The following is a 13754-nucleotide window of genomic DNA, read 5'->3' as shown; positions in this document are numbered from 1 at the left end:
TCTCTAGCTAGATGCTTAGTAGGAGTTCGATCAGACTCGATGTTCTCTCTTTTTGCATTGAGTCGAAGATCTTTTCACAATATTACATTGTGAGTTTATGCTCTAAAAACAAAGAACAAAGTTTTTTTTGAAGAGAAAGAAAGAACAAAGTTGTTCTCTCTCTTTTTGCATTGAGACGGTTTTTTTTCCACTACATTACATAGTGAGCTTATGCGCTAAGAAAGAAAAAGAACAAAGTGAATTGATTTTGATATCAAATCTACTGAAAATTCCCAAATTGTAAAGGAAGCTTCGGCTTTGGAAATCTAGATCTAAAAATCAATCTTGGGTGCACACAATAATTTTGATGATCGAAATTTACAAACTTTTTTTCTTTTCAATCAAACAAACTTAAAACTGAAACCTCTTAACTAATTGACCTGACGAGTGCCAAAACTAAGTAAGTATATACCGACTTAAGATCGTTCAACCTTGAGCTCCAAAGAATAAAAGTGTATTGGGATACTAGACACAAAGCCCCTCAAAGCCCTTCCCTAAGCAAAAGCGGCCGGCAAGATTTGTAACAACATGGCTCAGTCAGCACACACTTGACTCCATTTCTTTTTTTCCATCTCAGTTTAGTAAAAAAAATAAAAAAAATAGTCGAGGCAGAAGCCCACTTTCACGGCCCAAAGTCTTGTTACCCCGAAAGCCCAGACCCCAAGACGACGTCGTGTTGGCTCCACAACCCATCTTCCTCCTTATACACGGTGGTACAAAACAGAGAGAGAGTATACAACAGTCCTAAGCACCACCACCTTCCTTGAGAGCTCCCTCGTCGCCAAAGCCCTAAAATCTCCCTAACCTAGTTTTCCACAATGGACGCCGACGACGAGACCACCGCGGCGATGATCGACGACGAGATCTACGCCAACGGCGGCGGCGAGGACGAGAAGCGCAACCGCCCCATCATCTCCGGCGAGCCGCTCGACGTGGAGGCCTACGCGAGCCTCTACGGCGGTCGGACAAAGATCTCGCGGCTGCTGTTCATCGCCGAGCAGAGCCGCGGCTGCCGCAACGAGGCGATGGAGCTGGAGGCGCTGAGGATGGCGTATGATGAGGTAAAGAAGGGAGAGAACACGCAGTGGTTTAGGGACGTGGCGCAGAAGATCGACGGGAGGTTGGGGCTGGAGTATCAGATGGACTTGGCGTGGTGCGAGTCGGTGGATAGGAGAGCCGAGCAGAAGAGGGAGAAGCTTGAGAATGAGCTCAATGCTTATAGAGTATGCACTACCTCAAAATGCGAGCTTTGTTTTATAACAATTGAATTTCTAGGGTTTTCGATTATGGAATTATTGCATGTGGTTGTGTTTCTAGGGTTCTTGGCTTTGTTATTGTGATGTGTTGCCTAATTTTGTATTGCTTATGTTCTTGGTTTAGAGTGTGAGAGATAGGTTTATATGAGAGAAGAATCTACTGCAATGCGTATGCTAGAGTTTTTTGTTTTTAGGTTGTACTGTATCTAGAATTATGGTTGATCAGGTACAGGAGATTCATAGGCCATTGTTTGTCTTTATGGCAATGTTGGTCATCGCTCCTTGAGTTTAGGTTGATTGCATGTTTGATGGTGGATGAGAGTGGAAAGGTTTAAAAGGGTTCGAAGGAATTGTGTTTCTTTTTCTAGAAGTCAGAATGTAAACTTACGGTTGGTGAGGACGAGGTGGACTTTGCTTGTGAGCAAGAATATGCCTCTTGGATATAAATTCATGATTTTTGTTCGAATTGAGATAGATGTCTGGTTTTTGGTGTTGTTAAACAAGTTCAAAAAATCAGCTTCAGGACCAAAGTTGAAGTTGACACATGCAACATGAACTTATGTTGTCAGAAAAACTTTTCTGGATATTAGGGTCTTGATGCTTTATTTATATTTAGTCACTGAAAAGGCCACACTTTAGTGGTCTCTGTTTGAGGAGTTGTATTTCTTTTTTGCTTTTATTCCCGTAAATCTTCAAATACATGCATCTTTTTGGATTCCCTTTTGGCTCTTTCTCTGATCTCTCATTCTGGGTTCAAATGCTTTTCTGCAGACAAATTTGATCAAAGAAAGCATAAGAATGGGCTACAATGATTTTGGAGATTTCCATTATTCTCATGGGCAACTTGGGGATGCTTTTAAGAACTATGTTCGTACTCGTGATTATTGCACTACATCAAAGCATATTGTTCATATGTGCATGTGTTCCATTCTGGTCAGCATTGAGATGGGTCAATTTACTCATGTCGCAAGCTATGTTAGCAAAGCAGAACAAACACAAGAGGCCCTTGACCCAATTACTGTTGCAAAACTTCGCTGTGCTGCTGGATTGGCTAACTTGGAAGCTAAGAAATACAAGCTTGCTGCTCGTAAGGTTTGTTACTGATTACATTACTCTGTTCAGTGTGATTGTTTCTGCTTGCTTTCCTTTTTATAGAAAGACTGGTAGCTTTGTAGTTTAACATAATATGATAATAGCTTAGGTCTGTCTGTGCTTAGTATGGAGATAGGATTTACAACTCTAGCACTCACCTTCTTTTTGTACCATGAAGCCTCAGAGGAACTAGTGCTGAGTGTGTTTGTAGGGTCTTTCAGGAAGATCTTAGTCTATTATTTTTGCTGATTTAGTGTTGCTTATTGTCTAATTTTCAAAATGGTTCATGGTTATTTGTAATCTTTGTCTGTTTTTTTTTTTTTTGGGTAAGGTTTTTTTTAATATGAATGGTGCAATCAAACACATTATATAGTCATCTCAGATAAACCTCTGTTATTAGAATTCATTGAATCTATGCCTTCCATCATTGATTGTTCTTGTGAGACGTCTAAGAATGTAGGAGAGCTATGCTGAGTTCTGACAAATTGTCCTAATCTAAGTTACTGTGGTTTACAGTTCTTGGATACTGGGCATGAGTTGGGAAACAACTACAATGAAGTCATTGCACCTCAAGATATTGCAACATATGGTGGGCTTTGTGCACTTGCAAGTTTTGACCGAGCAGAGCTGAAGGCATGTATCCTTATTCTTCTTTTCTTTGTTTTCTGGGTGTTTCTTGTCTTTTCTCATCAAGTGCTTTTATTTGACAGAACAAAGTTATCGACAACTTGAATTTCCGGAACTTTTTAGAGTTGGTGCCTGAAATAAGGGAGGTTATTAATGATTTCTACTCAAGGTAATATTTTGTGATGGTATCTTTTAGTTGATATATCCCTGTTTTATCTGTGTCAAGTTTTATTGCGATATATATGTAAATATGCATTGATATCGATCATGCAAGGAACATCACTGATCTCATACATTTTTATCAGTTTCATTTAGTTTGAGTTCTCATTTCAGTTTGCAGTGTGTTAACATGTTCCAGTTTCTTGTTAGTATTGGAACTGATAAACATGCCTTTGCAACTGTTTTTATTCAATTCACAGTAAAGCTGATATCTTATCTAGAGTTATTTCAGTTTCAGTAACATTTATTTTCTCTTCTATTGTAGTCGTTATGCTTCATGCTTGGATTACCTTGGGAATCTCAAAGCAAACTTGTTGCTGGACATCCATTTGCATGATCACCTTGAGACGCTCTATGATCAGATCCGCAACAAGGCCCTCATCCAGTACACACACCCCTTTGTGTCTGTAGATCTAAACATGATGGCCAATGCTTTCAAAACTGATGTTGCAGGGTTGGAGAAAGAACTTGAAGCTTTGATAACTGACAACCAAGTTCAGGTGTGGTTTGAAATGCCATCTACTGTGTCTCATCATATTGGATATATAGTAGCTTAAAACAGTAAAAATTTAGAAAACCAGGTTCTTGTCCTGTCATATATACTTCCATGCTCTATATAAACCTGCATAAGCTGCATGGCTTGTGGCCTTATACCTAACCTCTCAGAGCATAACTTGACAGTTTTAGAAATTAATCTAGCATAGTTTCGGCCGGGATAATGTGAAACTTCTGTCAGTCTTGTCCATATGTAATTATTTGTTCTGTATTGACCCAAATTCTTTATGCCACTGCAGGCTCGTATTGATTCTCACAACAAAATTCTATATGCACGTCATGCGGATCAAAGGAATGCAACTTTTCAGAGGGCCCTACAGACAGGGAATGAGTTTGATCGGGATGTGAAGTCGATGCTACTCAGGATAAATCTTTTCAAGCACGAAAGCAATCAAAAGCAATCAAAGAAGTCCTGAATTTATTTTGCGGACAATGTTTTAGTCTGGCCAAGCCTTGCTCGTGCACTGTTATTTTGTCATTTTCATCCGCATGGATGACAACTAGTATTTAGCAGTGGATTTTGCACATTTAGAATACCCAGGATGGAAAAATATGCGACAGTTACCAAATATTAGATGGTTGATGTTTTGTATATCGGCAGTTACTTTCATCAGTTGCATCAATTATTCAGATCGTTCTGCCCTTCTGCTGTTACTTTTCTTCCTCTTTTTTCGTGTGCCAGAATATATGAAGGTTACTCCCACCCCCTTCCCTTTCGTGTCCTTACGACCTTACCTTCGGGTTTAGAGAGGGGTACTACCGGATCTTCTATTGGTTTCTTCTGATTCCCCTTCACTTTCTTTGGTAGTGTGTAAATCATATCATTTCTGTTTGAACATGTTCATGATATGTTTATACAAACCAGTCCACAGGTTTCTCGAAGCTTTTGATTGCAATTCCTGGGTCTTTGTTTTCTGATTTGGTGCTAAATAACCAGAACCTTGGAGTTGTTTGGCCACCTATAAACACTTCAGATGCCAAGCTGCCTAAATATTGCCTTAATTTGAAATCCCAATTCATTAGTCATCCAACTCATGAACCGATCTGATCTCCAAGAAGAAAACTATACACAATTTGTTGATAGAAAAACTTAAATCAATTCTTTCTGCTTCTGATTAGGACTACAAAAAGTTCAACTTAGGCTGACAAACACTTGACTATTGATGCCTACTCCACCTCTATAGAATATAGAAAAAATAAATACCCATGCTTCTCTATCTCTCTTTGCCTGAAAATTAATACAATTATTGCCTCGTACTAATTTCAGATATACAAGCATCACAAAACACTCCTACATCATAGACTTGTGTTTGATAAAATCTTATCACATGTTCCTTGGTTCAAGTTCAACACAACCTATAACCATTTCCAAAATTTAATTCAATCTCACAATAATTAAAAACAATTAAAAAGAAATAAAAAAAATCTATCAAGGAATAATTCATCATCCCCACTAATTTATTACCACTGATGAAGATCCACTAGTTAAACAATTAATAGATTCAAGAAGAGCTCTCACCTACACCTTCTTCATAAACCCTCCTCATCCCAATCTCCACCTCAAAATCAAATCTTTCCCCCAACCCGCCCCAATTTCAGACCCTTGATGCCAATTTGACCCGATCCGAAATGGGCCACCTGAACCTGCCCGCATCGAAGCGGATCCCCCGGCAATGGCGCCTCCTGGATTTGGTCTCGGCGGCCTTCTTCGGCATAGTCATCCTCTTCTTCCTCCTCGTCTTCACCCCCTTGGGCGACTCCATGGCCGCCTCGGGACGCCAGTCCTTGCTCCTCTCCACCAACGCCGATCCCAAGCAACGACACCGTTTGGTGGCCCTGGTCGAGCAAGGCCAGCACCAGCAGCCCATCGAGGCCTGCCCCGCCGACGCCGTCGACCACATGCCGTGTGAGGACCCCCGGAGGAACAGCCAGCTCAGCAGGGAGATGAACTTTTATAGAGAACGGCATTGTCCTCCGCCGGAAGAGACTCCTCTCTGCTTGATCCCGCCGCCTGATGGGTATAGGATTCCGGTGCCGTGGCCGGAGAGCTTGGAAAAGGTGCGTGTGTGCTTTGATCTTTATACTTGAAATGCATTGTAATTGTTTTGCTTATTGGAAGATTCGAACTTGGCTTGAATCGGATTTGTAGGAGAAGCTTTGATCTGAGATTTGTTATTATTGTTTAAATTAGGAGTAGAGTGTGAGCTACATGAAGTTAAATTTGGTGTAACTATGAAAATTGGTCGAAAGGGATTTAGCTAGTTAAGAAGCTATTCTAGTTTGCTTGGAGGATGCAACTGTTTTTATTGCTACTAGTAGGTAATTGTTCGAGCGAAAAATAAGAGAAATGTGTAGTTGCTTGTTGTCGGTGATAGATTTAGAGCCGCACTGGGCATGCAGATTCTGGCTTCTTTTCCTGGTTAATATAACTGCTCGCATTCCTTAACTTTTAGAGTAGACAATCAGGCTACTCAGAAGCTGTTTTTATGTTGTTGAAGTTTCGTGAAACAATCCTTCTAGCAAACAAGTGAGACTTGAACTGCTTAATAGAGGCCTTTTCCCTTGTTGTCTTTCTTTAACTAGTGATGGATTGTATGTGCATGTTGTTCTAGTCCTATTCATGGGAGTTATTTTATAAGGAAGAGACCATGTTGTGATGTTGAGTCATCTTTGTTCTGGAAATATCTGTTCAACTTCCTTCAATGTTTTATATCAAATACATGAAGTATCACTTTAATAGCTCTTGACCCATGTATCTTAAAACATTAATGTGTATACAGATATGGCACAGCAACATGCCACACAACAAAATTGCAGAGAGAAAAGGTCATCAAGGATGGATGAAACTGGAAGGCCCGTATTTCATTTTCCCTGGTGGTGGCACCATGTTCCCTGATGGAGCTATAGAATATATTGAAAAACTTGGACAGTACATCCCTATCGGTGATGGAGTTCTGCGGACTGCTCTTGATATGGGTTGTGGGGTAAAGAGCCGTTTCCCTGTTTTCAGTAGGTCTTAGTAGTTATCATTCAATTATAACAATTGGTTTTTGTACAGGTTGCTAGTTTTGGTGGGTATCTTCTGGCCAAAAACATTATAGCAATGTCATTTGCTCCAAGAGACTCACACAAATCACAGATTCAGTTTGCCCTAGAAAGAGGAATTCCAGCATTTTCTCTCATGCTTGGCACTCGCAGACTACCTTTTCCTGCTTTCTCATTTGATTTGGTGCATTGCTCTCGATGTTTGATCCCTTTTACTGCCTACAGTGAGTTCTTTTCACCTTTAGCTTCTCACAATTTTACAATATTCTCTCACTGCTACTTGCTCTTATCGTTAAAATCGGGATTTGCAGATGCCACATATTTTCTGGAAGTGGATCGCGTACTTCGCCCAGGAGGATACCTAGTAATCTCTGGTCCGCCTGTGCAGTGGGCTAATCAAGACAAGGAATGGGCGGATCTCCAAGGAGTTGCAAGAGCATTGTGTTATGAGCTAATTGCTGTTGATGGAAACACAGCTGTCTGGAAAAAACCTGCTGGCGATTCATGCCTTCCTAACCAAAATGAATATGGTCTAGAATTGTGTGACGAATCAGATGACTCAAATGATGCATGGTAATTGTCTTAAAAAACCATTCTTAGTATGAAATTATTTCAGTTTCCAAAGTTCTTTAATGGGTCTTGTTTTGTTCTGTCGTAGGAATTTCAGTTGTTGTGTCACCGTGATGATCTTTTTTAGTTTTACTGAATTGACTCATTCAAAGATTCTGTGGAATTAATACTAATAAATTTAACTGTTGTGCAGGTATGTCAAGTTAAAGAAATGCATGAGTAGGACATCTTCTGTCAAGGGAGAATTTGCTGTTGGGATGATTCCAAAATGGCCAGCAAGGCTGACGAAACCTCCTGCAAGGGTCACAGTCATGAGAAATGGCGTTGATGTGTTTGAGGCTGATACTCGACGATGGGCCAGAAGAGTGGCCTACTATAAGGATTCTCTACACCTGAAGCTTGGAACTTCAGCTGTGCGCAACATCATGGACATGAATGCATTTTTTGGAGGTTTTGCTGGTGCACTGAAATCTGACCCTGTTTGGGTGATGAATGTTGTTCCTTCTCGCAAGCCCTCTACTCTGTCTATAATATACGACAGAGGTCTCATTGGAGTCTACCATGATTGGTGAGTACTGAGTACTGCAATATTCTAAACCCCAATGTTTTCTTCACATAAATCCTTTGATTGAGCTGACCTTACACTATTTCTTCACATAAATCAACTCATTTGCTATCTTACAAAATATGCATCAATTATGGAATAATTGTAGTTGTGAATTCTTGGATTGCAGTATGTTTTTACCATTATAACTAGTAGATTATACAATAAATATCATTTATCACGCAACTTGATGTGAAGTATGCACTGCTAGTGATATCCGTACATTAATACCAGTATCCGCAAAAGTTTCTTTTCTTTGTTCTTGCTGCATTTCCTTGTGGAAAACTATAACATTGCTCCATCCCATAGTTTGTATTTTCTGGCTAATTGGTGAATGAGGAACCAAAGCAAACATAGTTTTCTACACAAAAGGAAAAGAAAATATTTACTCAGTGTTACTAAGTGTGGTTGATGCTTGTCACATTCTCTTTTTATACGCATTCATTTTCTAAATTAGATCCTTTCTCATTTGATGTTTTTGATTTGGTACAGGTGTGAGCCTTTCTCAACGTATCCTCGTTCTTATGATTTCATTCATGTAACCAGCATTGAATCACTCATAAAACATTCAATTACAGGAAAAAACAGGTATTATACCCTTGAGTTCTAATTCTGCAACTGTCCTTTGATTCTATATGTTATTGCTACATTCCTGCATCAAAATTTAACATTCTTCTTGATTTTTCTACAGATGTAACCTTGTGGATTTGTTGGTGGAGATGGATCGAATCTTGCGTCCTGAAGGAACGGTTGTGATTAGAGACTCTCCCGAAGTTATTGATAAAATAGGTCGCATAGCTCATAATGTTAGGTGGACTGCTAGCATACACGAGAAAGAACCAGAATCACACGGGAGAGAGAAAATTCTTGTTGCAACCAAAAACTTTTGGAAGTTGCCTTCAGCATCCACCTGATGGCCAATACTGTTGCTATGTAGGTATAATTCCCTATTTCCCCTTTATTCTCATCTCTGTTGTCAAGTTTCCTCTCTGCATCAAATAGATGCAGTTTCTTTCTTATCCACCATTCCCTATTATGTAAGGAGATAATAGATTTAGGATAGGAAGCACCTGAAAGATGGAAAGACATGCAGGTTTTTTGTTAGATAACACAAGAAAAAGAAAATGGTAAATTATATGTTTAGTTTCCGAGGATAATGTTAACTGATGTTGTTTATCACCAGTAAATTTGATCATTATTCTTTTATCAGACGGTAACTGTTGGTGCGTGAACTCCCCAGTTATTTCAGTCCCACTTGTGGCATATGATTTTAGCAGGCATTCCGAATACCCTATGCATCTTGTAGTTACTTAGATGCAGGCTTGCCTGCAGGGAACTTCTGAATGCATCATCAATATCTTCACTATCCAAAAAGCATGTCTGAAATTTTCAATTACTCTGGGTATCTAATGAAAGAATATAAAGGAAAGAACAAAATGGTCCAGCAATGGGTGAATTCGAGGTAAAGTCTTGGATGTTAGATTTTACTGAACATATTTTTGGCTGCATCTGGAATTCCCCAACTAGTAGTCAAATTCTTTAGCCATGTTGCATATGATATATAGCTTTTGTCCATTATTGTCAATTGTGGGATGGGCAAGGAGTGTTAGTTGGGTTCTAGTTTCATTTTAACTGGGAAAATACAAAGATGTATGCATAATATTAGGGACATAGACCTTTGTGTTTAAAAATACTCTTCCAAAATATAATCATAGCATTTGGTGGAGACAGGGACATATCGTTTGCTCAGATGAAAATTTTACTGTATGATACTTTATACGAGCTTGTACTATACATCTTTGTCATGATGAAAACCATATTGTTCCCGTAGTCATGATGGCATTTTATCTTGTCATCTACTCAAGGGTGTATTGGAAGTTACTGTATAGTAAACATAATATGTCAAGTAAATGTTATTTGCCTCATGAGTTGGTAATCAAAACCCTCGAGTTAAATTGGTGATTTGATTTCGTCGTAGTCGCAAATCTGAATGCATCCTCAGTCTTCAACGGAGAGACTAACATGTGCATACTTTGAAGCAAAGTCAGTTCGTCAAGTCTGGCTGGCCTTCTCAGATGGAGAAGAAGAAACTATCTAGCCTAGGAGATCGACGATGCAGCAATGCAAGCAGTGAAGTAGGTGAAGGCCAAACTGCCAACCAGTGCCTCACTGATTAGCAATCACACCATTAATTCAATCCCAAGTCATGGGGACATTCATTCATCACAAAAAAACAAAACAAAGAGTAGGTCCAGAATGTGGGTTACTAGAGAACGTTGCTGGAGCCATGGCTAACTCAGATGAAAGCAACATTTATTTATTTATTTTTTTTCGTTTCTGGGTGACAATTGAGATGACAACATCACACCTCACAACCAGGATGTGCTTACTCTTTGGGAATTTTTCCCCCACAATTCTAGACTATATTTCACAAGAGACTCTCTCTTCTTGACTTTTCAATAATGAAGATGGTAACCTTTTGCTATCACAGCAAGAAATTACATCTTGCTTTCATTGTCCAAACACTTGAATTGCTCCAGTTGGGTTTCCTCCTAGGTGTGAAGGGAGTGAAAATGAATGCTTGGGGAACAATTGGTGAGGACTGAAGTGAAGGTAGTATTTTGGGGTCAAAATCTTGTCCATGATGCTTCTTCTTTTCCTTTTCGATCAAATCGAATTAATACTGATTTTTTTCGAAAACGATTTGCTTGTTGAAAATTGATTTGGTAACAAATATTTGTTAAGAAAGTTTTCCGAATGTGTGACCCATAATATTGTGTGAAACGTAGAGTTAAACATTTCTATCTATTGTCATTTAGTTTTGTGTTGGATGTGTAGATTGTTCTAAGTTCAATAATGCAAACGGGTCATGCTAAATTTGAGCTCCTTTCATGCCTGTGCTCATGCCATGCTTGGATGATTTACTTGAATCGTACTCATTTTTCCACATTACATTCATGCTTTTGCTATAGTTTTTTTTTTTGGCGAGAATGCTTTTGCTATAGTTTGACACTTACTATACTTCTATGCCGAGCCATACAAGGATTTAGATAGCATGTCCACGCTCCTTTTCTCTGATGCTAGAAATTTGAGATTTCATCTAACATTGTGGAGGATAAATACCGCAATCCTATTTTTGTTAATTTCATACTATATTAACATGTATTATTCGGGATGGATTATTGTTCTGATTGGAAGACTGGACAAGAAGTTTCTTTTGTGCTTTACCTCACATTGATTGTAGTGTCGACAGGAAACAAAGTCCAAAGAATGTGAGTTCTAATCGTATCGTATATACCTATTTTCAATATTGGTGATAACGATTGAGGATAAGTTGCAATACCTCTTGGATACTTATGGATATTGATTGTAGATAGTTTTCTTATCAAGTATGTAAACAATCACGGACTTTTTGTAATCTAGTTTGCTACATAATTAGGACATCATTTTTTGCTATCCCTTGTTGCTTTCATTTCACACTTTAAGGAATTAGGAGGGTCAGATCTTTTATAGCAAGTGTGTTATGCTTAAGTAAAAGAGTTTTACACATATGAATGTCTTACTAACTAGCTAATTAGAACAAAACCCCCCTTATAAACATGGTACATGATTCTTAAGGAACTAATGACTTAATTTGTTCTTAAGGACAATGTCTTACTCACGCCTGAGCTGGTGAATTGTCATGGCCGACCATGCTAATGATGCTATATATAACCTCAAATACGTATATTGATAAGGTTTTCTGAAAATGCTTCACCGATATATATGGACTATGGTTGAAAGGATTATTGCCAGCATAGCTTTCCAAATAATTTCTGCAAAAGGATCCGATGATGCAACACATTTCATTATGGAAGCCTCAAAGTTTAAAAGTTGAATGCATGGAAGCTTCAGTCGGAGAGGTTAGATAATTCACAACTCCATCTTGGGGATAATGCTTCTGATTGACTTTGTGTGTGTGGATAGAGTCACTGAGATGTGCAGTGTTCTGTGTAGATTAGTAGGGGAAACAATGAAAGCTGTACTGGATTCTGGGTGTTTTTTTTTTATAAAAGGAAAAAACTTAAATTAAATAGAGGTGCCTCGACGACACTTAGAGTTTACAGAATCAAACGCAAGAACGAGTGAGACTTCTGAGGGAACACACTCCACCCAAAGCCTACTAATCTCAACTCTATGTCCTAGATTTGCCAAAGCATTTGCCACAAAATTGGCCTCCCTAAAAACATGCTTGAACCTAATGGACTCAAAGTCTGGGTGTTGGACGCAGCCAAATCTGGTGTGTATGGGAATAATTGGTTATGGGAAATAGTATAGAGGCTTCATACCTACATAGATAAAACGACCATGTATGAAGGATTGAGAATAATGCATCAGAGAGACCTAACCAAATAAATCTGAGTATTGATATGGGAGAAATGAACAAACACAACGAGACAAGTAAATAATTTGCATATATGCATTTTGATTAGTGAGGGGAAGAAGGAAAATGTAATTGTTATTGGGATGATTGTTGTGCTACTAGTTTAATGAGTTTCTCTGTGTATACCGGTACTAAGTACTGGTGGTTAATATAAGCAAATAAATCAAGAGACACACATATGAACATATGTAAATGGAAAACTTCTGCATGTATGATCCAGAATTTGCTAGGTTGGGATCTCTATTTTCGTTACACAAACTTTCTTGAAATTCACCTATTTGATAGAAATCTACTTTCTCTTAATGGCTAATACACTTAATTTGATTTTCCTTTTTTCTATAATTTCCAAATGTCTTTAGGATTGATTTTTATATTTCTCATTTTAACCATTTTCCGTATATGATTTTGATACATTGAATCGAGTTCCACACTTAGGTCTACATTCTTTTACCATATCGAGGCTGATGAATACATTAACAATTCACATGACACACTTAAATTGTTAAGTGCATCAACCGTTTCAAATTTAACTAAAATTGTTTGAAGTAAGGCCTACCTGTCAGTTAGTCTGTTAGCTTGGGTCGAATATATTATTTTAGCGCAAGACGCTAGTTGATGTAAGTGTCTTCTACCTGTGGATAAGTAATGAAATTATCTATTTCTATTAAAAAAATTAACTGAAATTGTTTGAATTTGATTGAGGAGAAGTTACTTGCATATTTGAATCTACGGGATAGTTCACCGGCCTGGAAGCCATCCAAGACGAAACAAATTAAACACATAACTGCAGGCAGGGGACTCCCAAGAATCAGTTTGCTAAATGAAGTAAAATTGCAGAGCAGAAAGAGCCAAATTTGCAATGAATATTACAGAACAAAAACTGAACTGGCATGGAAGTTTCAAGTTGAAGAATAACGTGCTGGTTCCTTTCATATCTGCGTCTTTCAAAAATTACGATGATGCTTGTGATTTTCTCCTTAGACACACCTCATTTGGAGGAGATTATATGATCATTAGTGAACTGAAATATGGTTCATATTAGAATGAGAGGTAGTTTCTGATGTAATAATGTGGGAAAAAAGAAACAGCACAAACTAAGTTTCCATGGATTTTAATTGGAGTGGAAAAGGAGAAACAGAACACATGAAGCCAATGGATCGAGTTAACCTTTCATGCATTTTAATTAGAAAGAGATAAAAGAAGTGATATGAAAGCGACTACTCTTTTTTGATGTGTTTCTTGAAAATCCTATAAACTCATTTGAGTGTGCTTGTCAGTTGCATACTTGCATAGCAATCCAATATCAAATTTTGAGATTAGAAAG

General features: G+C 38.4%; 2 protein-coding genes across 2 annotated transcripts; both read left to right on the top strand.

The window, feature by feature from the left end:
- Positions 1 to 797: 797 nt before the first annotated feature.
- On the top strand, positions 798 to 4519 carry LOC101292631 (COP9 signalosome complex subunit 1-like). Its single transcript, XM_004306787.1, has 6 exons — positions 798 to 1262; positions 2067 to 2387; positions 2904 to 3020; positions 3098 to 3183; positions 3499 to 3733; positions 4028 to 4519. The coding sequence occupies exons 1-6, from the start codon at positions 858 to 860 to the stop codon at positions 4202 to 4204; spliced, it is 1341 nt and encodes a 446-aa protein (XP_004306835.1). The 5' UTR covers positions 798 to 857; the 3' UTR covers positions 4205 to 4519.
- A 781-nt stretch (positions 4520 to 5300) lies between these two features.
- LOC101292341 (probable methyltransferase PMT13-like) lies at positions 5301 to 9215 on the top strand. Its single transcript, XM_004306786.1, has 7 exons — positions 5301 to 5846; positions 6569 to 6772; positions 6847 to 7057; positions 7145 to 7406; positions 7597 to 7971; positions 8500 to 8595; positions 8699 to 9215. Exons 1-7 carry the CDS (start codon positions 5418 to 5420, stop codon positions 8919 to 8921), a joined length of 1800 nt encoding a protein of 599 aa, XP_004306834.1. The 5' UTR covers positions 5301 to 5417; the 3' UTR covers positions 8922 to 9215.
- Positions 9216 to 13754: the final 4539 nt, after the last annotated feature.

Source organism: Fragaria vesca, linkage group LG7 (assembly GCF_000184155.1).
Source record: "Fragaria vesca subsp. vesca linkage group LG7, FraVesHawaii_1.0, whole genome shotgun sequence".
NCBI lineage: Eukaryota > Viridiplantae > Streptophyta > Magnoliopsida > Rosales > Rosaceae > Fragaria > Fragaria vesca.
Note: the sequence above shows the minus strand (reverse complement) of the source record. Positions and strands in the feature narration are given on the sequence as shown.

Excerpts from the sequence above, each read along its gene's own strand:
- LOC101292341 (XM_004306786.1), top strand. The coding sequence starts at position 5,418 with ATGGGCCACCTGAACCTGCCCGCATCGAAGCGGATCCCCCGGCAATGG. Across the intron at positions 5,847-6,568 it reads GGCCGGAGAGCTTGGAAAAG|ATATGGCACAGCAACATGCC; the intron begins GTGCGTGTGTGC and ends ATGTGTATACAG. Across the intron at positions 6,773-6,846 it reads CTCTTGATATGGGTTGTGGG|GTTGCTAGTTTTGGTGGGTA; the intron begins GTAAAGAGCCGT and ends GTTTTTGTACAG.
- LOC101292631 (XM_004306787.1), top strand. The coding sequence starts at position 858 with ATGGACGCCGACGACGAGACCACCGCGGCGATGATCGACGACGAGATC. Across the intron at positions 1,263-2,066 it reads ATGAGCTCAATGCTTATAGA|ACAAATTTGATCAAAGAAAG; the intron begins GTATGCACTACC and ends GCTTTTCTGCAG. Across the intron at positions 3,021-3,097 it reads TTGACCGAGCAGAGCTGAAG|AACAAAGTTATCGACAACTT; the intron begins GCATGTATCCTT and ends TTTATTTGACAG.